The 27166-nt window shown below is 39.5% G+C and overlaps 1 protein-coding gene across 4 annotated transcripts in view; it reads left to right on the top strand.

Annotated features, from left to right (window-relative positions):
• Positions 1-27166, top strand: part of plch1 (phospholipase C, eta 1) — a 66039-nt gene that overhangs the window by 6701 nt on the left and 32172 nt on the right. For 2 of the 4 annotated variants that reach the window (XM_067594958.1, XM_067594960.1), the window contains exons 2-5: positions 1557-1669; positions 21405-21551; positions 25746-25989; positions 26992-27121. In XM_067594958.1, coding sequence (XP_067451059.1) covers positions 1591-1669; positions 21405-21551; positions 25746-25989; positions 26992-27121 — 600 coding nt within the window. In that variant the 5' untranslated portion in view covers positions 1557-1590. Of the gene's footprint in view, positions 1-1556; positions 1670-3786; positions 4438-10294; positions 10487-21404; positions 21552-25745; positions 25990-26991; positions 27122-27166 lie in introns of those variants that run through there. The other 2 variants (XM_067594959.1, XM_067594961.1) reach the window with 2 other exon arrangements.

Here is a 27166-nt window from a genome sequence, read left to right as displayed (position 1 = left end):
ATGTTACTAATGATAAAATGATCAAATTATTTGTACATGATTCAAAGGTACTAATATTTAACAGTTCTTCTATATCTAAAATTATTGTAAGAGAGCAGAAAAAACATCTTCTTTTTCAAGCTTCTGATATCATTAAATAGGTGTCAAATAAACAGAATGAGTGTGCCTCTGTCTATCTGGTCTGTCATAAACACCACACACATCACGGGTTTCTACTGAGATGGCTGCAGGGTCAGAGGTCAGAGGAAAGTACTTTCACCTCAAAGATTCTTGACCCATAAGCTCTTCGTGTTCCACCAGACAGTCACCTCTCCTCAGGTCAGCCGGCACCAGACACCAATAACTGTCCCAGAGGCTCCGAGCCTTTCCAGATCAATTTATCTCCTGTGTGTGTGTTTGAAGTGTGTGTGTATAGCGGAAAACAGTAAATCACAAGAGGACAGACAAGCAACAGGTGGGGAAACACTAAGCAGTAAAACTGGCAGTAGGAGAGACAGGGATGAAAAGTGATCAGGAGGAAGTAGTGGAAAATTGTCCGAGAATATGGTGAGGAGAAACAGAAAGAAGATAAATGAGAACATGTGGTGATTCAGAGAAATTCAAAGAGCAACAAACTGGTCGACAAAGAGAAATGGCTACAGGGATGGGACCTGGTAGGATAACAGTTTGGGTAAGAGGAAGATCGGAGAATGTTTTCATGGTAGAGATCATATAGAGACAGCGATGAAACTGGCTCATAGATAGCCTGAACATTTTGAGTGTAAGTGTAAAACCTCCTGATCACACACCAAACAGTGAGGTGGGAGAGGTGGCAGGTAATAGTCTGTCTGGCTTAGACAGGATGCCTTCCTCTCTGATTCTATTGAAATAAAAATAAAATATACATTTCATGTGTTGTTTATATCACATCAATGTCTCAGAGACATGCTTCTCCCTTCCCAAGTCCATCAGGTGTGCTGCTGCACAATTGCTGCAAAATAAGAACAATGTCTGGACTAGGCAGAGTCATACAAACCCATCACATGCCTCATACAGCACAAGATGCTAGTTGATGAATTACAGTGATTTTGTGTCACTATACATCAAATCAAGGTATAACAGTAGGAGAAGGTGACATTGTTTAAATCCCTAAAGCTTTGAACTGTGTCTCCCCAATTGTATACTTTGTCCTAATTATACAAAATTTTAAATTAAACACGTGTCCGTCATTATTAAACATGCTTTAGATATATAATAATAACTTTAATAACTTTACAACCTTTTGAAAAGTTGCAGACTGCAGGCAGCAATTGGTTTTTCCTCCTTTTTGAAAAATAAACAATTTTTGTTTTTCTCATAACCTGTTTTCTTCTTTTAGATTTTTGCTGTTTGCATTGACATTTGTTAATTAGCTCAAAACTCAAGACACTTCCGGTTTGTGATATGATGATCTTTTAGAGATGCATTTATTTTGCATATATTATATGCAATTAAATTACCTCTAAAATTCATGTAGTGGTTTCAAAATCCTGAAACAACACAGTCTGATTTTATGCTTTCTGTTTGAACTCTTTCAGAGATCCTCCAGGTTGTCGTCATCATTCTCTCACCATGAGCTCCTGGGTGGTGAGCAGGAACGGGGAGCCACAGTACCGCCGCCACTTCCTGACAGACAACAGCATCTTTCATGGTAAATATAAGACGTGTACACAACAATATAATATAATGTACATTCTGTACTTTCCCTCTGATACTTGTATGAACTGTATGTCATAAGAATGGACAGTAGAGGGAGACTCGTCTCCACTATTGTGCCTATTAACTGAAAAGACAAGCTTTTCAATTAAAGGCAGCATCAAGATTCAGTCTTGAAGATTCTGTCTGTGACAAGAATGAAAGACAGCATATAGCACTGCATTCAAACTACATATTAAGAGTAAATACACACTACATGTGTATATGTACATGTATATGTTATAGGATGCAACACCTTTGTGTTGCTACAAATTTCTCTTTATGTGTGATTCACACGTCAGCACACATATAGTGAAACCAAATGTGACATACTCATTTTTGCAAGTATGTTATAACAGATATAATTTAACAAACCAGAGCTCAAATAGTAAATTTTTCCTTTTTTAAAATTTTGCTTAAAGCTGAATCCAGACATGTAATGGCATCAATTTGATTTTGATTTATGAGGTTCCAGGCAGCTGCATAATGACAGTTCTGCCAGACAAATCCATGACAAATCTGTGATGCGTCGATCTGCCTCCGTGGCTCTCACACCTACAGCAGACAGACCTCTTCAAGCCTCACCCTAACTAACTACAGCCAGCTTCCACATCCCACCCTGCAGACAGTGTGCTACATACAAGTGTGCACTTTCTGCTTGTTAGCGAACCGTAGTAGAAATCAGGCTTGACTGCTTCAGTACTCTGCTATGAATGATGGACTGACCTGATTCATGCAGCAAGTAAATACAAAATGTCTGTCAAAGTGATATTATATTTATGGGAACTTCACCCATTTGTCCCCTTTTAAATCAATTTCATCAAGCCCAAAATGACTTTTCTTCCAGAATCAATGGCTAATTAATGAAATGAAAATGAAAATGAAAGCCTACTGAATGTAAAATGAGCATTAATCACAAAAGGAGCATAAACAAATCCTGATACTAGTCTATATTTCAAAGGGAAAATGGAAGAGAAACAGAACAAAATGTCTGTGAATAAAGGAGTTGTCATAGCATTTAAGGCTAGATCATTTTTTCTTAAACTTCAAATCCTGTTTATCTCTGTCCGTATTCTTTCATTAATTCCCGAGACAGTTTGTCCTTTCTTGTCAGTCAAAACAATCTTGTAAACCTCTCTTTTCTTTTCCCGTTTATTTTCCACATGACTTTGCTTTGCTTTGCCTCTTCCCCTTCCTCCCAGTTGCTTCCAGTCTTTTGTGAATGACAGAGTGGGGTGATGGGTTTTGTTTGGCCACGGTACATAAATCCGTGTGGGAAGTGGGTCTGAGGGGGGAGGCTGGAAACTGTCTGTGATCAGGCAGGTGTGGATGAGAAGAGGTTTACACTTAAATCAAAGTGAGCAATCACTGGAAAGCCCCAGGTACTTGTTAATACACAACTGGCACACACAGCCCTCACGCAAGAGTGAGAAGGCCAAGAGTGAGTTTGCACACACACACACACACACACACACACACACACACACACACACACACACACACACACACACACATTGAACTGAGGGTGACACTGGTGTTCAGACATGTCTTTTTGTTCCTCCAGACATCACTAATCGATTTGGTAACCTCTGTCTCTAGCTTTCAGTGTTTGAACACGACTGTGTGTGCTTGCATGTGTGTGTCGTTGTGTTTGTGCGCGTGCTTGGTTTCTGGGTTTCCTGCAATCTTAAATTGAATGGCTTTAATGTGGACCAATGAACAAGACTAATCTGTTGGCTCCCGTTTGACCAAAATCTCATATGGGAAATGACTCAATGAGATGATACACTCGAGCCTGGACGAGCCTACACACACACACACACACACACACACACACACGCACACACACACACACACACACACACACACACACACACACACACACACACACACTGTCTCGGTCTCTCTTTCTGTCTCTTGGGACTCTGAGCCTCAACATGTGCATCACAGAGCGTCCCTGATATTTCGTGTCTGCTGATGTGTCTCTGGGGAAGCATTGACACTTAAATAGAGAGAATCTGAGAGCGTAAAGTGTGTCATCGTGTTGGCATCCCCGCGCAATGGTGACTTTTTCCTCCTGAGGATGCACACCGAGGAATTGCTGCTCCAAAACAAACAATCGGACGGATGTGGCACAAGTTCCGTTTGGTGGGGAATTCAAACGGAGCCGCGCTGTCACCAAACATCAGAGCCAGACTGTCAGGCAAAGCTGATGAAATGTCCAAATGGCCAACTCTGGTGCTTAAGCCACAGCTCTGTGCAGCACTCACTCTCACTCACTCCACGCCAGTATTAAGCTCTCGCTTATTAACAACCCCTCTCTGTCGGTCCATCGAGCGTGCGAAAAATCGGCTTATCGTTTTGCCTCTGTGTTGCGCTTGGTGAGAGGAGAGGCTCTGCGCGCAGAGGCTGTGGATGTGAGAGCTTTGGTGGTTTGTGAATCTACTCTGCAGCTCACACAGAGAGGCAGGAACGGAGGAGCAGTTTGGCTATTCTGGGATTCGTTTTTGGACAAAAAAGTGACAGTTCATCATCATGGCGCGCTTCTTCTGAGCGTCCAATCATAATGGAGAGATTGGACAAATCGGGCATGTTTTAATAGTATTTCAAACAACCAGGGAATAAAAATGATGTCCAAAGCGCATGGAGGGACCTTGTGAGACCAACAACTCCAGTCCTAAATGGCAGAACTTGAAGTTTGCAGAAATCTCAGTTTGGAAAAGGGTAAGTGTTCAATTTTCATAGCTCATTGTCTTTTGGATATTTCGTCTTTCAGTCTCACATGGAGAGGAATACTCTGTGCTGCACGCATTCTTTTGGAAGGCTGCTAGCCTGCAATGAAAACAGGCTGATGCCCATGCGTAAATTCTCCATTGCACTTGTTGTTGTGGTGAAATTTAATCACCCACGCCTCTATAAACATTTGACAAAGGAATCTTAATTGAGGATTATTTTAATTTGCATGAGTGATTCATTCATGTTATCGATATTTTGGGCATAAAACGTCAGAGTTAATTACATGATATTACTCAGTAGATTTATTTTTATGTGAATTTACAAATTGATGGCTGATGTTGCCGGTTTGTCAGAGCTGTTAATGAGGAGCAGCAGTAGAGCAGCGGGAAACTGTCCCTGGTGCTGAAAATGTCCCTTTATAGTTGTCACTAGAGGGCAGAAAAGCCTCTTAATTTGTCGATTTGACTAGACTTATTGTGCCCTCAGGCCATCCAGCATATGAGTGTGGATGAGCCACATCTTTTGCATTCCCTGTTCAGAGAAACCTATTCAAGTAAATTTTTATTCGTATCACAAATCGCAAATTTGCCTCAGGGGGCTTTCAATCTATACAGCAATACAGCATCGCCTATCCTTAGACCCTTGATTTGGATAAGGAACCCCCCATAGATGTTCCATATATAGAATAGACCAGATAGCATAATTACAGAAATACAGCATAGAAAAACAAGACGACAAATTCTAGATTGATGCTGAACAAACTAGATTGATACTGAACAAAGCATCTGTGAGATGTTTATAGGATGTCACTGCAACGCTTTGGTAAGAAGATGCTTGAGAGACTGACACACCAGATAGCACTGCCACACGCCATAGCTCAGTAACCAAGGTGGATTGATATATTGAGCACCACACAATGTGACAGAGCTTTGGGTCGAGCTTTGATGGCAAAATCGAATCCTCAGCAGTCCCTGGGCTAGAGCAACTCTTTTGCTCTTTCCGATACGCTGTCAAAAACATGGTGAATCCCTGGCACTTAGAAAGCAGGATGTGTCAAACTGTCAGTCTTCTCCCCTGCAGCGCCCCTGTTTGTGTGTTTCTTTCTTGATGTGAGGGTTGGGGTGTGAGGAGAAGGGCCCTTGTTAGCCTCAATGAACAAAAGGGCTACCTCTTTATTCATTTTGGCAACAGTTCTGTGAGGAAGACTTGTATGGCACTATGAGCTCTCGCTGAGAGAAAAGGAGAGAAAATGATGGAGGGAGAAAAGGTTTAGAGGAGCATGCATGGCTGCTAATCCTCCCCACATGGAGGAAATGGCTTTTCCATGTAAAATGTGTTTTTCCTCATGTGTCTCTCCTGTACTGATGATGATGAATCTCAGCACGTTCCCTCTCTCTTCTCTCTCTCTCTCTCCTCGGTTGTCTCTACCTCTTCCTTTCTGTCGCTCCAGGGCAGAGAAACAGCTAACAGACATCAGGGGAGGGAACACACTCTCATCCTTTCAGCACTTCTCCTCTTTTTCTCTCCTCTCCTCTCCTCTCCTCTCATCTCCTCTCCTCTCCTCTCCTCTCCTCTCCTCTTCTCTCCTCAATACTTTTTTGGTAAAGACTGAAATGTGTGTGTTGCACCGAGTAATGAAAATGTCCAAGTACCAAAAGCCGGAATCGAATTTATCTGCAGATATCCTGATTTAAATCAAATCTATTTACAATTTTAGACTATCTATTTAGTCACATTTCTCAAACTAAGCTATCAAAACAAGTATTGCTTTGATATTGGTGCTGAGACTCATGCAGTATTGGTAATTTAAAAAAAAAAATCAGTGCCACATTCATTATTGTTCTGCCTCTCTCATGTCTTCCTGGAGCACCATCATTTGCATTTACATAGAATTTCACTGATGATGAGTTACTGTATTTACCTGCATGTTGACTTGAGCCACTGGTATATCACATTTGTTCATGCATCAAGTATAAAAGATGTGAGTGTAAAACCTCAGCTTCGAAAACCAACTGAGATTCTTGAGGCTGTCATGAGAATAAAGCTGCATCTGGGCACTTGGCAGGTGCATGTACAGTGCTCTATATACCTGTGTGAGCGAGAAATAGAAAACAAATTATCCATAACTACGGGCTTTTATTTAATTTCCCTCCGTCCACTCAGCAGTTAATAAACTACCCAGAAGCTTGGTCCATGTAGCTAACACTTGTAGGCCTCTCCCATGTACTGAAATGAAGCAGCAGGCAGGGAGTTCCAGCTTCTCTCTAACATTTCATGTGAAGCAGTTGAGATGAGACAGTTTGCAGGGCGGTCTGGCTGTGCTGCCAAAGATACTGTAGCTCAATCTACTCACAGTCATCCAACCATGCAGGCTTTGGGAGGAAGAAAGAAGAAGCTTGAACATTGCAGGAAAAGTCAACATCAATACATACTGAATGTGCACATAAATCCCATACACACATGCAGGCTTCAGTTCCCTCCTTTGATGTCAGGGCTGAATTCCTCTACTGGAGGAGCCCCCTGTAGCATCTCTGGTGAATGCATTATCATGCTGCAGTTGTCATGTGTTTATTTTTATTCCGGCGCCGTTCTTCATTCTGCACCCCAGGGAGACCTGGGAACTCATTTGCAGCACTGGCGACTTAAGCGCTGCCTTGAGCGCTCTTAATTAGGCGAAGTGAGTGACTGTGTGATAAGAGTGTGTGTGTTTTCCCTCTTTTAGCTCGTCATTTCCCTGTGCTTCCTCACCTTTTATGTCGTTAATAAGAAGGTATACCAAAAATATTTTCCACTTCTTCTGTACAGGTTTTGTGTAATTAGTTTGCTTTAAAAAGTGCTTAGAATTTGAATTTGGCCCCTTATGTACCAATAGTTTAGACTCGAGGGTATTATGCTGCTGTATGACAACATGTCACCCAGTGCAATGGTGTGGCTCACTGATGCGTTTTTAATAGTTTTTGGACAACAGAAGTCTACAGCACAGAGGAGCAGTTTCAAGGAGGATTTAGAGACACATAAAGGATCCGTTCGTTGAATTATTAGTTTCTAAAAATGTTAAAGAGGCAACATTTTAACCTCACAGACATCTTGTTCAGGCTTTGTCGGGCAAACACCCTTATGATCAAGGTAGAAGATTTTTTTGGATGTATGCGCTCTCTGTTCTGGTTGTTAAAGAAAAAATTATACAATAAATTACATTGTTTCTGAGAGTCTAGCTCCGCTCCTTTTGTGTCTAGCCTGCATGTGATTGTTGCATTCATGTGAATTTCCTTCCATTGACACACATCAGGTGGATTAGAGACTGAAGTGGCCCACTAGCTATGAATTTGAGTTTCTTGAGTATCTGTCTATCTCTGTTAGTCCTGACTGACAACAAGTTCAGGCTGTTTCCCTGCCCTCTACCTAATGCATGTTGCAGAAAGCTCCAGGCCTCCGTGACCCTGAACAGCAACAAGTCAGCAGACAAAGCGAGTCATTGAAACGTCACTTCGTTGCTTGTTCATTATGTCGTTAGTCTGATTGTTATGCCTGAATAAATATGGCCACCCAGTAGTCACTTCATGGGCCATCACACTGATGGAGCAGGTAATGGAGTTTTGATTTTGCCAAGGCTCAAGCTGTCACATCTGTGCTACCAGCATTTGTCCCACCATGGTGCAGCCTGATTTCCCTACACATTCATCCTGAAGTCATCCTTGGTCACAGAGCTGTGTTTAATTTCATAAGCTGTTGAATGTCCCGAGAAGAATGGGGTGGAGACTGGATGACGTAACCCCAAATTCAGTATTAAGAAGAAGATATGATGGGATTAAGTGAGGTGACATTGGGGTTTATCATCCTTGATTTACACCACTGCAGTGATATTAAAAATCATTCAGTGTACTTATTTAATCTGAAAACGAGACATTCCATGTTTCTTGTGGATGTGCAGTACTGTGCTTGTAATAAAGGCACGTATTTTATTTCAACATATTACCAAATTGTAATAGAATTTAAATGAAATTAACTATAGAAAATATGACTTTGTTAAATATAAGACCATTACTTACAATGCAGACAGTGGCGAGATGGTAACAATGTTTATTTCTGAATTGCCCTAAAAAATAGCTCCAAAATGGATGTACTGTATCACCTTATTCAGAAAGGCCACATTTGTAGTTTAGTCCAAAGCGCTTGGCATTACTAAACAGTTCCCAATGCATACCTTAGGTTTTTACATTGACCCTCTGTACATTTCACTTAATTTCACTACAATGAAATAAAAAATGAATTGGCATGAGACGTGAAACTCCCCAGGGTTTCCCATTAGTTGCAGTCTCCCCTTTTTATTTTTTACATCAAGTTACATCACTGTCATGTGGTAATACAAGTTTCTCATACCAGGGATATGAGATCTGGAAAAGCCACATTGGTGTTGTGTTCAAGTGATGGTGGAAAAATGTAACATCAAGGACTGGATAGTTGGCTGCTGAAAAGCAAGGAACTAACAAATTGACATGATCTATATTTAGCAAAAAGGGGCATGTTTGCTAATTGTCAGAGTTCAGTTTTTTTTTTTTTTTTTTAACAAAATGACCTGTACAAATGCTTTTCAGACAGCTTTCAAAACAGGCACTATTACCACATGTTGCAAGTTCACTTTCAAATCATTCTGAAATGAAAGGAAATCAATGTCTGCCTTGAAGGTATGAAAGCAATCTAAAAACATAGAAATAGTCTGGAAATTGGTCAACAGTAATTTGTCTCAGTCCCCACATACAGTGCCACTTTATCAGTATCGTTTGAGTGGTCAGCATCCAATCCTGGATCCCCATCACATGGGATAGGAAGGCAGGAGACATTGCAAAAACATAAGCTGATCGATGTTACATATGCACAAAATGAAGGATGAAAGAGCCCATCAGATCATCTATCCATCCATTTGCTAAAGCTGCTTACCCTGCCCTGTAGATCATCATGGTGTAAACATCAGTTTAGATGAAAAAAAAAAACCACACAGTCAAAGTGAAACTGTACTCTTCTTTTTATGGTATTGTGTTGCTCTGACAGTTTAAGAAAGGCTTTCCTGATTGCTGATCAAGTGGGTGTAAATAACATGACAAAGTAGAGCGTGGGTGGAGAGGACTTCACCCTCAGGAGGGAAAAGCCTGTATGAAATAGAAGAGTATTTAGAGATGGACAGATGTGCTGTCTGAGTATTTTGGTGGCTCTCCCTGTAGCACACACATCCCACATGTCAACCCATTAAGTCTTACCTAGTCATTAGTGCATTATCATGAATGTTATATCATCGTTCTTATCCCCGTATCCCACTGGTTGACCCCAGCCGATATGCACAGACACGCACACATCTGCCGCACTCTCCTCTCTTGCTCTTCATAATCACTCCATAAACTACACAACAATACTTGAGCTGATGAATGCTAAACCTAAATCTGTCCTTATGTAGCATGTCGGCAACTGACACTGACACAGCTGCACATGTTCTGAGAGACCTGCGAACATCAGAGAGAGGTGGATGGGAAGAGCAGGAGGTGGGAGTGGAGAACAGATGACTTGGAGAAAGGTGGAAATGTATGTGTGTGTTTTCAGGGAGAAGACTGCCAGATGAAGGATATCAGGGGACAGTACAGAGGAGGATGAACAGCAGGAGTTCCGGGGTGTTTTCTTGTTGTTTGAAGTGTGGAAGCTTGTGGTCTGTAACCTGTCTGGAGTGTCCGTCAAGTCTGATGTGAGGAAAAAGCTGTATTTTCCGAGCTCGTAGCTACAGGTGGAATTGAGTGTGTTACATCTTGGGACTGAGCTGAGGTCGACTCCAACTGGCTCGTTATTTTCCGTAGAGAAAATGGAGCAAATTTATTCTTCAGTTTTTGGTCCCACTGCTTTATCCACTCATAAAGTACGACCCACCTTTATTTATGGTCCTGCAGAAAAATCAGCTGTGTTAACTGTAGCAACCCTGCTGGCGCGGAACGTCTACCATATTGGTGGCACTGTGGCTGTACCACAGAAATGCAGGCTAGGTGAGTTAATGTGTGTATGTTTGTGTAGATACTATAACTCAATGTGCCTTACAGTCAGAAAACCCATAAACTCTGTGGGTGATAGTTGTCTCTGTATTACATCCTTTTTACACTTGATATAATTAACTTATATCTTGCACAAGATCATTTTTTTCTTATTTTTGTTAGTGTGCAGGTGGTTTTCCACTGATAAAATGTTTGTGTGTGTGGACAAACACGTTGCATATTGAACATATTGCTTGCTGCTGCTATTTATAGTGCAGGAAAAGAGCAGGAGCTCATGTTTATGTATCAGAATATCCCCAGGATGATTGAATCGTTCACTTTCTGTTACCATAACTTTGATCCCGCAGAAAGCTTGTTTTAATGAGGCGTTGCTCATTATATGCAAGTGAAGATTTGTCTTTTTTTGTATGTGGATTTCTGCGTGCTTTACCACTCGTCGTAGCAACAATTATGTGTAAATATCATTCATTTCATCCTGTGGACAGTCAGTCAACCAAAACTGAATCACCTACTGCTGTGCTTGTTGTGTTTCATGAACAGCAGAACTGGCTGGGACGGTTGGGGTGGTGGAGCCTTATGTCACATGAATAGTGCATGAAAGATCAGGCAGATGCTGCTGAATATGAATTTATGTAGTTTTGAATAAATTATGATAAACCTTTGGACTGTGGTTCATTCTAGTCATCATCTTCATACCAAATCTTAACAGAGATCTCAGAGCTTTTCAAGAATTGAAATATTAGCCCTAATAGATTATAAACTCATTGAAATGAAGCTACAGATATGGCTGAGGAGATTCCCAAACCAGTTTAGATTAAAAGTGACAGTTAAAATTGAAAGTGATGAATGAAAACCGTTGTTCGTGATAATGTGATGCCAGGCGTTATGTGTTTGCTGTCCCGGCCTAACCTTTATTGTATGCATCTAAGTGAGGACAGGCTTTGTTCGTCAGGTTATCACAGAGGCGTCTCCATCACCTACCCTATTAAAATATGTTTGAATTGCCTGGGCCTCGGTGGCAAGACAAAGCTTTGATCTGCTGTCTCTGCTCTTTACCGACAGAGATGATGAGTTTTTACATGTTCGCACACACATAACATGCACGCACATAAACACAAACACACACCAGTAAATGAACAATTGCGCACACATGCAAATTTTGTATTCACCCTGAAAGAAATTGGACAAAAAAAGTAGGGGTTTTTATTCTTCTACCTGGCTGACAATCAAAATTTTCAAAGCGTTTGGCTGTCTTTTTGAGATGGTGAGATTGTAGGGAGACATTTGGGAAAGCACATATAATGTAGCCCCAGACAACAAAGCATGAAGATTTGAAAACTTGCATATAAATGCCAGGTGGGGAGAGCAATCATGCAAGGTGTATAGTGGAATTGTAAATTCAAACTTAAATGCTCATGCTCAGATGCTTTGAGCATTTAATGCCTGAAGGAAAATGGAACAAAGGATGGGAGTTAAAGTGAGCAGGAAGTTAATGATTTGATACAACCATTGCTGGTCATTTGAGGACCAATTACATTATTTCTTATCTTTGGTTACAAAGTAGCTCCCTTCTCCTGAGTAGATATTAACCCTGATTCATCTCCCCCGTGGTCCTCCTGCTTCTCAACCTTCAGCCTTACAAATGCCTTGAAAAATGGGTTGGAATCAGGGATACTGCTGATTTAAATCATACTTGTCAAACAGAACTTATTCAGTAGTTGTAGTCAGTGGCCCCTCTGACTTGTGGTGTTCCCCAAGGCTCCATCATTGGCCCCCTATTGTTTTCTATATACTGTACATGCTTCCACTAGGTCACATTATCTGCAAACACAACGTTTATTATCATTGTTATACAGATGACATGCAGGTCTATGTTCTTATAAAATCCAGTATTAAAGCCATCACCCGATGTCCTATCTCTTAGAAATCAAGCATTTGATGTCCCAGAAGTTTCTTCAGTTAAATGACAATAAACCCAAAATAATTGTATTAGGTCCTCCAGAGTCCTTCCCCATTTTGCAGAAGAGTCTCGGTAATCTTTTAAATCACTTCATAAAACTTACCTTTTCAGTTATATGTTTCCAGTTCCAAAATGTTTTATGTGTTTTATTTGTTATTTTTACAGTTTTTATTCTCTATACCTTTAATTGTGCTGAATTGTTTTAACTTTTTTTTTTCCTTTGTAAAGCACTTTGTAACTCTGTTTTGAAAGGTGCTATATTAATAAATATTATTATCATCATCATCATCATCATTATTATTATTATTATTATTATTATTATTATTATTATTATTATTATTATTATTATTACAGGTTTGAGGTTTGACACTGGCTAGAGAATGCCTGCAGAGGACATAGCAGTTATATAGATAGACTGGAGAAAAATGGGGAAATATGGAGGAGGAAGCAACAATAGGGATTAAATGGACACTTTGGACAAGTTGTGTTTTGACAAGAAGAAGACAAACAGACAATGAAATGATATCTGCACATGTTAGTCCTCTATTTTTGGAGAGCTGCCTTGTGTCGACAGCTGTGCTGGATAAGAAAATAAATAAATGCAGACTTCTGTATTCCCTTTTAGCTTTTATTTATGAAATATATCTGACTGCCTCTTGGAAAAGCACTTTAATATACTCCAAGGGAATTGGAGAATGGGCATGTAGTCTCTAGTGGTGGTGAAAAGCGTTTATTCACTTTGGGCCTTATTTATGATGTTAAATATCGAAGCACCGGAGAAGTTATCTAGTCTGACTCATGGATTTTTTAGCCAGAATCAGTGTGAGATCGAAGACCCAGAGGAACATGCCTGTTCATTGAAGCATACAGATCAATACTACAATGTACCCACATTTGACAGTGGACTCCATTGAAATCTATCTATAATGAAGCTTTGGATTTCAGAAGTCTATGTGAGATAAAAATGCAACACAGCCTATTTTCTTCTTTCTGATCAATTATTTTTCCCGACTCTTACTGTGTCTTCAGTGTCCCATTATTTATAGAGCACTGAAGCATTCAAACAGTACTACTCAGTACTTGCTCATACATAATGAGCACACATGTATTTATCCACACAATACAATAAATTATCAAATAACTTGTATGATAAATGACTTAAGAGCAAAAGTTACCTTAAAGGTCGATATAGAATATGTCAAATATTAACCTCTTATCTTTAAGAGTGTTGTAGTTGACCTCTATAGAGCCTTGAGCCTTGAGTCTCACTGCTTTTATCATTGTAATTTTGAGCAGCAGTGAAAAATCATTTTTTCACATCAGAGACTGATGTTCCTTGGGTCCCAGTCCCTATCATTTTGGTTCCATGTCTAAAACTGGTAACTTTTCTACCGGACTCGGACCAGACAGACATTTTCAACATCACTGTGATAATCACTTATAGATGCCCTATGAAATTTGCAGTCAAACAGTCTGTTCCATGTCCCAGGACCTCATTACTGTTAATGTTCAGCCTGAAAACTGCCTGAAACCAGCTCTTTCAGCTCTTTCAGCTCTAAATTCGACTACTTCTGGGTCTTCTTTACTCATCACTTCAGATGCTAATTTAAATTATTTAAATGATCCACAGGTTTTTAAGACTAGAGGTGGTTTTGGTTTCTTACATCTAAATATACATAGTTTACTAAGGTCATAACAAATATGATCACTTCAGTATCCTGTTGTCTCAAACTCATCAGATAGAGCTGTAAAAGGAGTAACGGAGGTGGTGTAGTAATGTATATAAAATCATTCATCTTCGTACTTGAACTGACTTCATTCTCAATTCCTAAATATTTTGAATTTATTTCCTTGAAAATTGATCTGGGGCGTAATTATTCACTAATAGTAATTGGTGTCTACAGACCTCTTTCTGCTCCTTCAGAAGCCCTAGAAAGAGTGGGTGAATCAATTGCCTCATTGATTGATCATGAGGTGATTATCCTTGGTGACCTGTTTAACTGTTTATCTGAGTTTGCCATGTATCTTAACATGTGGCAAATTCTTGTAAACTTAGTTACTGGCTGAGACAAACCAGTACCTCCTCTCTCTATCAACGGTACCTGCAGGCAGTGAATCACATCAGCAGCAGAGGACAGAGGACATGATGAAAGACAGTGCCAGAAACAGGTTGTGATAATGAAAAGGAAAAAACTATGAAATCAGGAGATTAACAGGAGTAATTATCAATCAGGAGCACAGCAGGAGAAAAGGTTAAAAATAGGGAGACTCCTGTAAAAATTGGGAGTGTTGACAAGTATGGAAATGTGTAATTCACACATAGTGGTCAGAAAAAATAATGACCAGGCCTTTCTACATGACCGGTACTCCAGTCCAATCACTGCCACTCTCAAAATCCCTGCTCATGAACTAGCTTTAAGTTATTTTTGCCAATGTTTTTAACTCAGCATGTCACCATTTAAAAAGACAAGAACAAAATGGAGCTCCACTCCTTGGTTCACTGTTAAGCTTTTAACCTTATTTTTTTCCAGAATCAAAGCATTGGCTCACCAAAGACCCGTGTCATTGGCTTGCATTTAGACAGTTTAGGAAAAAGTGCACTGCTGCTGTTAGAAAAACCAAAACTGACTATTATCTGCACTCATTTGCTAATTCCTCTTGTAACCCTAATGCATTCTGGAAAATAGTTAAATCTACCTCCACCAGTTCTAACACTCCTCTACCTGCCTATGTTGTTAATGGCCTTACTGAGATAACTGACAGCCATGATATTTTAGCTGCTTTTAACAATCATTTTGCTGCATCTTGTCGGTTATTTGACAGTCTTAGTGTTGGTCCCAGCGGTTGGGTGGAAGAACATAGGTGATCCTTCCTTAATACTACTGCTGAAATAAACCACTCCTTCAGCTTATCTCCTGTCTCCAGTAAGAGGGTAGCTGACTCCTTATGCAATATTGATGCACGAAAATCAACGGGTGATGACAAACTGGAACCATTTGCTTTGAAATCGTCAGCACAGCTAATTTGAATATATAACTCATATTTTCAATCTTAGCATTACCTCTGGCATCATTCCGACAGTTTGGAAGACTGCCTATATTTTACAAAAGCTCCCCCTCTATCTCTCAGCCCTGCTTTCTTGAAATGTTGGTAGTAATTGTTCCGGCTCACAGGCACAGCACACCCTGTAGGTGCCAAAAATTCATACAACGTTAAGAAGATCTACTTTCTGTTACTGTGCCCTACATACCTGGAATATGCTTCAGAAAAAAACCTTCAAGTTGACCTCATTAATACCGTTGAGTCAATTCAAAGGTTTAATTGCTAATTTTATTGATTATAACTGTCATTGCGTTTAAGTTTTTCTAGTTGTTCTTGTTTTATTTATTTTTTAATTTATTTGTTTATTTGTCTCATTGTCAATTCCTACACTTTTACTTTTAGCATTGTTAATTTTACCTTGTTTTTAATTGATATAGCCATGTATTCTTCTTTTATTGCTATTTAACTTCAGTTTTGTCTGCATTTATGTATTTCTGTACTTCGGCACGATTGGAAATGAGGGTTCTCTCTTTATGTGTTTTCAGAGGTTTTAAATAAATATAATGACGACGATGGTGATGATTTAACAGCTAAAAAGACAGATATTTTTCTCAGGAGTTTGTGGAGACCAAAGCAAAGCCTAAAGGAGTGTGAATATTGGACTTACATTTGTCAGGAGGCCAGAAACACAACTCTAGATGAATGCTAATGTTGCTCCATATCTACTGGATGTATAAATAGGCAATTGTTTACTTATAAATTTGCTGTAACAACTTTATAAAGTTATAATATGTTGTTACAATCCTGGGTCTAGAAAGTACATGCAAATATGACTAAATTATAACAACAAATACATTTAGTTAGATATGTGATTCTGGCTGAATAATGTTTTCTGTCAGCATAATGAGAAAATATTAATTAACATATTTGGCAAGCTGCAAAAATTTTGATACTGAACATATGAGTGAAATGTCAGTGACAATGTAGGTCTTTTTCTTTTCCACTAAAATATCTGATCTTGCACTATGATATCTACTAGTAGCAATAAACTTTTTATGGTTTTGTTTAGACCCTGGCAGCACCAGTTAAGGTTAGGGAAAGATGGTCTTGGTTTAATACAGAATAAAAAAGTCTGCAATTACTTGAAGCACAACGTGTTTATCAATATTTAAGCAAAATCATAATCTTTCACTAACTTTAACCAAAGTGTGTTTGTTGTATAAACCTAACCACACCCCTTTCTCTGGTGCTGGAGTCATTTGGAACACAATTTAGTTGTATATGAACATTTCTAGGAGACAGGGTTTCAATATGTCAATGTTGTGTTTGCCTCAAAGTGACTAAAAAGATAAATTCATAATGATTTAAACCATTATACCAATACATGTGTAAAGTGTGGTTCAGAAAAAACCTATATTTTTATTCATCCTTCAGTAACATTTGCGGAGGCTTATAATGTCAGATGTTCACATCATTAATGCCTTATACTGTTCATAAATTCAAGCTTAGAATTGTTGTATGCTATTAAAAAGGGGACCTTTGTGTATTCTATCTATAATCCCTCACGTTTCATAATAGGCTTAACACTGAATGCAAGAAAGCTGTAAGACATACTTAGAAAGTTAGTGGAGCCTTTGTCGTCATCGTGCTTATAAACTCATAGAGATGTCTGTTAAGAGTACAGATCATGTAGGAAATAGAACCTAAGTTTACTGTGTTTTTTACATTACAGTTTATTTCTCTTCGCATTCCCCCCGATTTTAGTCAATTGTCCTGCACTTTGGGAGACGCTTGTGTGTATATGAGTATGTGTCCCTGGAGTAAGCATAAAACTGAGAGCAGAATTTGTGTCATTGCTAAGCCTATCCTCAGGACTGAGAGCCTGTTAACAAGTACTCTGCTCAGCGTGTGCTCTGTTAAGTGTACTTAAATATGTGTTTTGGAGCCTTGAGAGGTTTGATTGTAGTTGTCTTTGAAGATAATCACCCATGTCCTCTCAAAATATGCATTTTAATATTTTTGTATGCATGCATATGTGCATGCACTTGTGTGTGTTCTAATATAGCCGCCAAAGGTCACACAACATCAGAACATTTAGCTTGCTCATTTCTCCAAGCAGCTAATACACTGTTAGAGTTTGTAGCTGTAAACCCTGAAGACTTTGAGTCATTAGGCTCCCTTGCCAGATTTCCATGCTTGTTTTCCAACAGGGTTTTGATTTTATGCAGAAAATAAGGTCTGTGTTCATAGGCCAAAAACATGTGTACAATTAGTTGTAGGATACATATTATATCTAATATCTTAACTGTGAATTTTGGAAAACATTCACCAGTTAGTTTTTGATATATCATTAGCGAGTTGTTCAATGTCTTGATTTGAAAATGTGTGAATGAAGTCCCTGCTGCAGAGTTTAGTCTCTTAATTGATTACACAGATTTTGGATTTGGGATTAAGATTAGAGGCAAGATTGTGTTTTACATTGTTGGGACAGGCAGTAGTGCGTTTGGTTATTAGCAATAATTCATAATTATCATAGATAATTATGAATTATGAAATCAAGATATTGTTAACATTAATCAATAATTCGGGCACCAACTGTTGGATCTGTGAGGGACACAGTTGATTATTTGCAATAATTATGAATTATCAAAGATAATTAACTAATTATAACAATTAATAGAATTATTAATATGAATTAACAAATACAGGGCGCCACCCGGAAACCGGGACCAATAACCAAACAAGGTAGTCTCATAAAAGGAGTTCACCTAGAATGTTAATATCTGAGAGATATCAACATTCAAGGGTGAACAAAGAAGGTTGAATTCGAGCTCTGACTCCTTCACACTTTTCACAATATGTTACACACAATAATGACAAAAGAACTTCTCTTTATTGAGTACTTCCAGGGCAAGAATGCACCAGGCTTAGAAGAAAACCCCACCTTCAAGTCCTTATTCTTGCAGAACCTTCATCCATGCGTACGCACTCACGTTGTACTTATGACGCACCAAGATAACCCCTCACTGTGTGAGATAAGAAAGATGACACAGGTGGCTTGGGAAACTGCTGTCACTTCCAAAGCAGGAGGGAAAACAATTGAGCCTGCCAGCTCAAACACTGAAGCGTCATACAGGTCTGCTGCCTCAAAAGATCACCCTCATAACAGTCCGAAGGGGGGTGACAAAAGGCAGCATAGGGACACTGGGCGTAACCGCCATGTCCACCAACTGCATTGAGATAGGCATTCACACAGTAGAAGCTTTAGAAGGCCATACGCAGAGATTCTGCCCCAGAAGTGTGACCAGACAATGGACAGATCAGAGGATGACCACAGCATCTCTGACCACAGTTCAGTACATGGTCACCATCTATCAGACAGTGACAGTGCCTCTGAAGGTCTCTCTCCCTCTGGCTACATGGAGCGTTATAGCCCTGAGCCACAAGTTAGAAACTTAAGGCACAAAAGCTCTAGAGCTCACTTTTCACAATTCTAGATAGCGACACAGTCCACCTTTTTTTCCTGCAGTTACATAGGCAAACTTTGGTTTGTTAGCAACAGTAGCAACAGTTGCCCAACAACATTATGGTATTGGGTAATGTTTGGGTTTGTGGCTATGAAATAATTGTGGTCAACAAAGGTGTTCACAAGTGTAATTATACAAATCTTGGCGTGTGTGTATGCTGCTTCTTATCAGTCTTTGTTGCTGTGCCTACTAAAACCGTGTGTTGTAGATTTCTATCACATTCAGGGATTACACCTCAAAGGGGTTTGTGATTCCTTGTTATACCCACCTTCCTCTCTGGCAGCTCTGGATTACACACACTGAGTTGTCGACAACTATCCTAAACCTCCCGTAGCTGCAAGCATTGGTGTGGCCCAGTATTGTCCTCGTAGTTTGTTTATTGATTATCAAATAAGGAGACGAGGGTGTGACGCATCACAAATTGTCTACATATACTGCACAGGTGTGATCACACTCTACATTTCCCCAGAGCATCTGAGACCATCTGTGGTTGAACGTTGCCAGTCGTCTTTACATAGAATAAAAATAACTGGGAAAGCACAAGCAGCGTGCAGGCATTTTCTCCATCTTTCAGTGTTGTTGTCTCCATTGCCTCATAGGAGAAGACCCTGTCCTTCGGTTTAGAGGACTTGGCTCCAGCCCCTGCTTTGAGAAGCATCCCACCATCCAGCTGCTGTTTAAGAAGCTTTCTAAGTTGCACTTTACTTTATGTCCCCTTATTTATGTACCCTTATAAGCAGTACACACAATAATGTAGTTAGCAGATATTAAGGGTTTAATAATGTATCGGTCAACTCCTCCTGTGGGCATTCATACCTGCAGGCTGGTGTATAAACAGATAATAAATGAAAATATAGTAATAATATAAAATATTTCTTCACAGAAGTTATAATATCTGACAAACACTGCACATTAATACACACTGAAAAAGGTCCTTATATCTGCTTATAACGACATTATAGTGTTTTATAAACCATTTAATAAATGTTTTTATAAATTCCTAAATAGAGGAACTTAAAGTAAAATGTTACAGATGCATGTAAACATAGACATATTGCATGCATACATGAAAACACATGCATGTACTGACATAACAACACACACTTACTTATAAGCACAAACACATGCATGCACACACTCCACTAATGAGGACGGAAATCTCGCTGTCTCTCTGCTGTCATCCCCGTCTGTATCCCTGCCACCAGCTGTCACAAAAAGTAAAAAGTTTGAAGTTTTGTCTTTTATCCTTTTGCAATGCTGGACAGTGCCAGGCAGTTAAGCAATCAAACACGAAGTCACTTCTCACCATCATTTCAGTCCCTCTGTTCTCCTCTTCAGAATGCTCAACCATTATTTTCCCTCTTCAGCTCTCCCTTTTCATTTCAAGTATCTTTAATTGAACCTTTGCCTATTATAACTGTGAGGAATGGTGTTTTCCTTTCCATATACAGTATATGATGCACATCCATACTGTTTATGCACTCAGTGTGAACATGTTAAGCTCTGGTTTGGGTGTTTTGAAAAGTTTTTTCAGTTGCACTAGCAGTAGATGTTGAAGCTAACAAAGAAGTTTATAATGCCACAGTATCCAAAACAGCAAGTATTGGCAATCAGCATCAAACACATTACAACCCAAAATGAATTTTAAAGGTTTTGTTTATCCAAATTACAAAAAAAAAAACATTACATCTGTTGGTATCTGGAGATTTTGTATTCATAGTTTGCTGTGAACAGTTTTAATTGCAGCTACTTGTCCAATTAAAGTTGTTCACCATGTGGATTATGTACACAGGGACTGTGTTTATGGAAATAACTGTTGGAATTTCATTTTTAAAATGTAGTTTCTTAATGCTGTAAGCACTACAAACAAATTATATTCACCTCTTGGGTGGAGGCAGAAATCTGAGAGACAGATATATTGAATAAATAATGGTCAATAAATCAACCTTTAAAACTTCAGTGCAAATTTAAAACTGTGTTGATATGTTTACGGCAGTGTTGAATGAAGCCCAGATGTAGCTTCCACCTGCCTCAGTGTGATGCTGAGATGTTCTTCCTGTACAGCCTAGAGGCCTTCTGTGAAACAGAGAGACACTCATTAGCTCTCTCATGATGAGATCTCTCTCTTTCTCTGTTCTCTGAGTTGCTTTCAGGAGGAGGTCGGTGGGTAACAGAAAAGCAGCTCTGTGTGGTCACACAGTAGTGCCACTGATGCAGTTTGGCACATCAGCTGCTGGCTGCTCAACTAATTGTGCTACACTGTGACACTTCGTCTCAGTTCGTCTCACTTCTTCCTCAGAAAAGACAAATAAAGCAGGACACCTGTTCCCTTTGTGTCTTAATACAGTGCTCCACTGACCCTAGTGTTTGTGTGTGTGTGTGTGTTCTCTTCTGCAGTGGAGCGATGCATGAGTGTGATGCAGTCCGGGACACAGATGGTAAAGCTGAAGGCTGGATCCAAAGGGCTGGTGAGACTCTTCTACCTGGATGAGCATTGCTCCTGCATTCGCTGGAAGCCCTCACGCAAGAGTGAGAAGGCCAAGAGTGAGTTTGCATGCACACATGCATGCATGCACACGCACATGCATACACATACACACACACACGCACACACACGCACACACACACACACACGTATACAGATATTAGTGCACATACACATTCTCTCACTGTCACTGTCTCTCTGTATTACTTTCTTCCATAAGTACTTAAAGCTCTTGAAAGAAGGAATAACACTTTCTTCTGCTTGCAAATAAAAGTTGCCATAAGTTGAAATTCATAAGGGATAAAATGCACTGTTCGGTTTGGCTTGGTTGAATACACCCAGGGGTTTTACTGCAAAAGCGCTACTTGCTTTACCTTTACTTTGATAAGACCAGCAGCCAATAATGCTAATGTTTGCAAACTTTAGGTGAATATTACTGTATAATATATAATGGACATTATTAAGTCAGTGAACTGAGCTAATAATAATAATATTATGCTACTGTTGAAGTAGGTTATAGAATTTCGTATTATCCCATAACTATCACTTGTGCCTGCAGTAAAACTTGGGTCTTATTTTCATAGCTCCATTATTTCTATCAGTAATGATAGCATTGTGCTCACCAAGTTACAGAAATTGCTGAGATCTGGGAACATGGCAGCATCTTAAACTGTAGTGATCATACAGGTTTTAATCAAAATCCCAAACTTATTTGGAGGAGATAACAAAGGTGAATGAGAAAATTAACCAAACTGTTTGTTATCAACATTTTTTACCCCTCAGACTTGGTACTGAGCTCCTAGATCTTACAGACAATTACTGTAGATGACAAGCACGGTATGGAGTAGTACACAAACTGCTTGAAATATTTCATTTAATGAGTTCAAACCCGCAGGATATGACAATCTTAAGAGAGGATTTTTTGTAACAGTATTCTCTATTCTTAGATTCCAGTATGTGATTTTGATGATTGTATGAAGAGTTTTGAGAACACAAAAACTTTTGGAGCACACTTTTGCTGTTTTAAAAATGGAACCACAGTTTTAGTGTCACCTACAGTATTCTCAAAACTGGGCTTTTGTTTCTAACAATGCATTAAATGTTTTTTTTCCCTCCATTTTTTCCTTTTTAAAGGTTTTCTTCTGGGAAGTTTTTCCTTATTCAAATTGAGGGTCTAAGGACAGAGGATGTTGTATTACGGTACAGATTGTAAAGCCCCCTGAGGCAAATTTCTGATTTATAATATTGGGCTGTATAATAAAAATGGACTTGATTTGATCAAAACAATGGAGAAAAATGGCAACTTGGTGAGTGCAATGGTGTAACCATCCAAGTGATAGCCAAATCTACGAAAATAAATGAATTAAACAATAAATCAGAATTATTCTTTAAACTCACATGATGATTTTTTATTTGTGTATCACATATCATGCCACAAAGTGCTTTACAAGTTGTCTGTTATCTCCTTTTTATGGTGCTAAACTTCCTATTTTTCCTGGAATGTCTGATGAATTTCTAAAAACCAAGTGAGCCTCACTGCTGGCTTTGAGAGGGATTATCATTATACATTTCATGGACCCCTCAAAGCATCATTGCCACTTTTTTACTTCATTGGTTGATACATAATCAACCCACTGTACATGTGCATAAATTATAGCATGTGTGTAGACTGTCAGCATTAGATAAGCCTCTCAGATCTTCTCCATTGACATGATTAAGAAAAACAAATAGCTGCCCAGATCTTTTTCTTTGAATGTGTGTGCCAGTGTACGTGTGTATGTATGTGTGTGTGGGTGTGTGTGTGTGTGTGTGTGTGTGTATGTGGGTGTGTGTGTGTGTGTGTGTGTATGTGGGTGTGTATGTGTGTGTGTGTGTGTGTGTGTGTGTGTGTGTATACTATGCATGATCAAAATAAGGCTGCTATATTATTACTTTCAGTCAGAGCAGAATTTCATAAATGAGATTATGGGAAGAGAGCATGTACTGTAATAGGGAAATGGATATGGATAATTTCAGAGTGTATTATGACAAATACATATTTTGGGGTGGTAAGAGGGGAATTAAATGAATAAATTCATCATTATTTCACAATATAATTCATTAATTTATTAATTAAACCTAATGGTGCTTATACAAACATAAAGCCTCATTATTTGGAGGAAAACAGATTAGTGCATTAATGAGGGTCATTCATTAATTAATTTGAATTTCAGCATGAGTTAAAGGACCACACCTGAGAAACGAGAGGAGAAAATGGGTGAGGAGAGGCGACAGATTGAGGATGTGCATACATGCACACCAGCACAGCTTACTGGAGGCTTTTTCTGTCTCCTAACAAAGACGCAGAATCAAAAATGGCTGAGTTCATACTCAAATCTCATTAGACCGTGATACACTCTGAAGCCTACAGGAATTACTTTCTCTGTGTATTTTTACACATGATAAATAAGAGCAGAAAGAGTAAGGAACTTGCATAATTTTTGGTTATTTGTCAAAAAGTGACACTGCTCTTCCAGTTTCTTATTTTACACTTGATTAATTATTCTGCTGGGTGCTCCATTATTCTGTCATTATACTGTAATGGTAATTGTCAAGCTTTTGGTAACAACATTAAATTATAAGGCTGGTATTATTCTATGACTGTCTTATTGCCAACAAATGCAATGAAAAGACCAAAACCAACAGTGTGTTGTCCCATTGGTTCCTACTGAAAATGTACATCTTTAAAAACAGGTCTCTAATACTTTGCATGCTTTTATAAAAAGCAGTTTTTTGCTTACATTACCTAAACAGGAATAAATACTGCATTTTTGGGATACTATTTTCAGTAGCTGATTAATACACATTTCAGACTCTAGTGAGTATTTACAGCAGCTGGATGATGTATGTTGGATTGACTTCAAAAAAACTACAGTGTCGATGGTGTTGATGTGTTGATATTTTTGGATTGCCACTTTACCTTGGTGGAGAGGGTTGCGTTTACCCAGTGAACCCAGGAGTGATGCTGTCTGGAGCTACTGCTTCTGGTAAGGCCACCCATGGCAGTAGAGTCAAAGGGGAGGGTACAGACAAAGAGTGATCCAAACCAAGACCCCAATGGTGGAGTGGAAGATGGTGGCAGGTCAGATGTTCAGGTGGTAGGATCTGGGAGAAGCACCACAATGGTCATGAAGGCGGAAGAAGGCTGCAACAGTGAGAGGCCCCCAATTGTCTTGTCTTGTATTCCTTGCCATTGGACCTTGGCCTTCTTACTGTCAAGGATTGTGTGGTGATTGACTGTGCACCAGTCTCTCCATGTAAAAAGGTCCCATGCACAGGCATTCTCCTGAAGGTCAACTTCCCAAAAGAAGACAATGTCCTGGTCCAAGGGTTATCGCTTCTATCCACTACAGGTAAAATACTGGACTGCATACTGGTTTAGCTGACTAATACCTCTGGCAGAAGAGATCCTCCCTGAGTCTCAGTGTGGCTTTTACCCAGCCAAGGGCACAATCAATCAGCTGCAAGAGGGGCATACCAGCTCTTGGGACTCGACATCAACATCAAGAAGCCCCAAATCCTCCACCAACCTGCACCTGAAGGAACATCCCAAACCCCCACAATTCACATTGATGGCAATACTCTCAAAAATGTGGATCACTTCCCATATCTTGGCAGTCTCCTGTCCACCAGGGCAGACATTGATGCTGAGATACAGCACAGAATTAAATGCTCCAGTGGGGCTTTCACAAGGCTGAGACATGACTGTTGTTGTTTCTGCTACATACAACTGTCCACACTGCAAAAGACCCTGTGGATCCAGGATCAGCCTCTATAGCCATCTGCAGACCCACAAATAATCCATTTCACCAACAGGAGGACAATCATAAGCAACTGCGAGTAATCGCCGATGATGATGATGATGATGATGTGTTGATTGTAATAAAGGAACATGTCACTCAGTGCAATGCTGTGGCTTATTGATATGTTTTTAACTGTTTTTGTACAACAGTGGAGGTCTATGGCACAGAGTAATAAGCTGCACCAGGCCTTGGCTGCACAGACAGTACAATGTTGGTTTTGATCTTTTCATGGGATTTTTTAACAAAAAGAAAATATAGAATATTGCCAGCCTTACCATTTAAGTAGTAATTCAATGTTAACCAATCATTAAGGCTTCACTCCAGTGTATTTTATTGTTTCTGTTTCCTTCAATTTATACCGTAACCTGATCTTTTTTTCTTCTTCTCCATTTGACTTCCTCTCTCCATCAGTCACCATTGATTCGCTGTACAAAGTGACAGAGGGTGGTCAATCGGACATCTTCCATCGGCATGCAGAGGGCAGCTTTGATCCGGCCTGCTGTTTCACAGTGTACCATGGAAACCATATGGAGTCCCTTGACTTGGTGACATCAAATGCAGAAGAGGCCAGGACCTGGATAACTGGCCTCCGTTACCTGATGGCCGGGATCAGTGATGAGGACTCATTGGCCAAACGGCAGCGTACACATGACCAATATCCTTTAGACACAGAAATACACATGTATCACTGTTGTCATTTTGTTTATTTGAGTTTTTTTCTCAGCTCAGTGGGAAACACTAAGGCCCAAATCCACAAAAAATGGATTTTGTCTGCTAATAGCACCGTGAATTGTCCAGCATTTGCACCCGCAATCTGCCCCGTTTTTAAGGTCCTATTCAGAAAAGATTTTGCGCTAATAATATGCAGGTACAAGCACACCCGTAAAGTTTTGCAGCTGAGTGCAATTTTCCCTCGTTTCCCGGAGTGCTCTCCAGTGTTTTAGGCTTTAGTGCTTTTCTCCACATCTCAGCACACAAATTGGTCCATCATGAAAATTGCAGAGAGCACAAAGGCCTCAAATTGCATGTCTTTAATTAGCAGAGGTGCACACATCCAGAGTCACAAACCAACTTCCATGTATTTTTGCTTCTTTTACCTCTCTTTTATTTCGCATCTATCATATAATCTGCTGAAATGTTGATTAAAATAAGCTAAAGCTACCAATGTGACTCAGGCAGGTCTGAAACATGTTAGATGAATATCTGAATCTTACAATAAACCTAACCCATGAATTACAGGCCATTTTCTTGTCTCTTTGGACAGGTTTAGTGGCCACAGAGTCCTTTTGTGGATTTGGCCATAAGTCTTTTAAAAACATTTTTTTAACTAGAATGTGAGCTGCAAAGTTTTTTGCTTTATGCAAACCTCTTCCCACTCAAACAGACCCTTAAAACAAATATGTGGTACTATTAGAGATACTGCTGAGACATTTGGTTTCATCCACCTCTAACCTTGGTCAGACAATCACCTGTCAGAGATGTCCTGGATCTTCCTAAAATAAAAGTCTGGGAGTCAGGTGTATTTCTGCACTGTCATTGTTCTAAAGGCTTAAAGGCAAGCTCTAGTCATAAACGTAACACCTGAACTATTGCAGACAGATTTGACTCTTTTAGTGTCCACATACACACCAAATGTTCCTTAACGTGTCTGTGTGACGTGGATGAAGCAGACATTTGAAGAAGCTGATAAGAACGGAGACGGTTTCCTGAACATCGACGAGATCTACCAACTCCTCCACAAGCTGAACGTTAATCTGCCGCGCAGGAAGGTCAAGCAAATGTTCCAGGTCAGAACACGGAGGCATTTCAATACAATCATTGTTGAACTGTGG

The sequence above is a fragment of the Thunnus thynnus genome, chromosome 7 (genome assembly GCF_963924715.1).
Source record: "Thunnus thynnus chromosome 7, fThuThy2.1, whole genome shotgun sequence".
NCBI lineage: Eukaryota > Metazoa > Chordata > Actinopteri > Scombriformes > Scombridae > Thunnus > Thunnus thynnus.
Note: the sequence above shows the minus strand (reverse complement) of the source record. Positions and strands in the feature narration are given on the sequence as shown.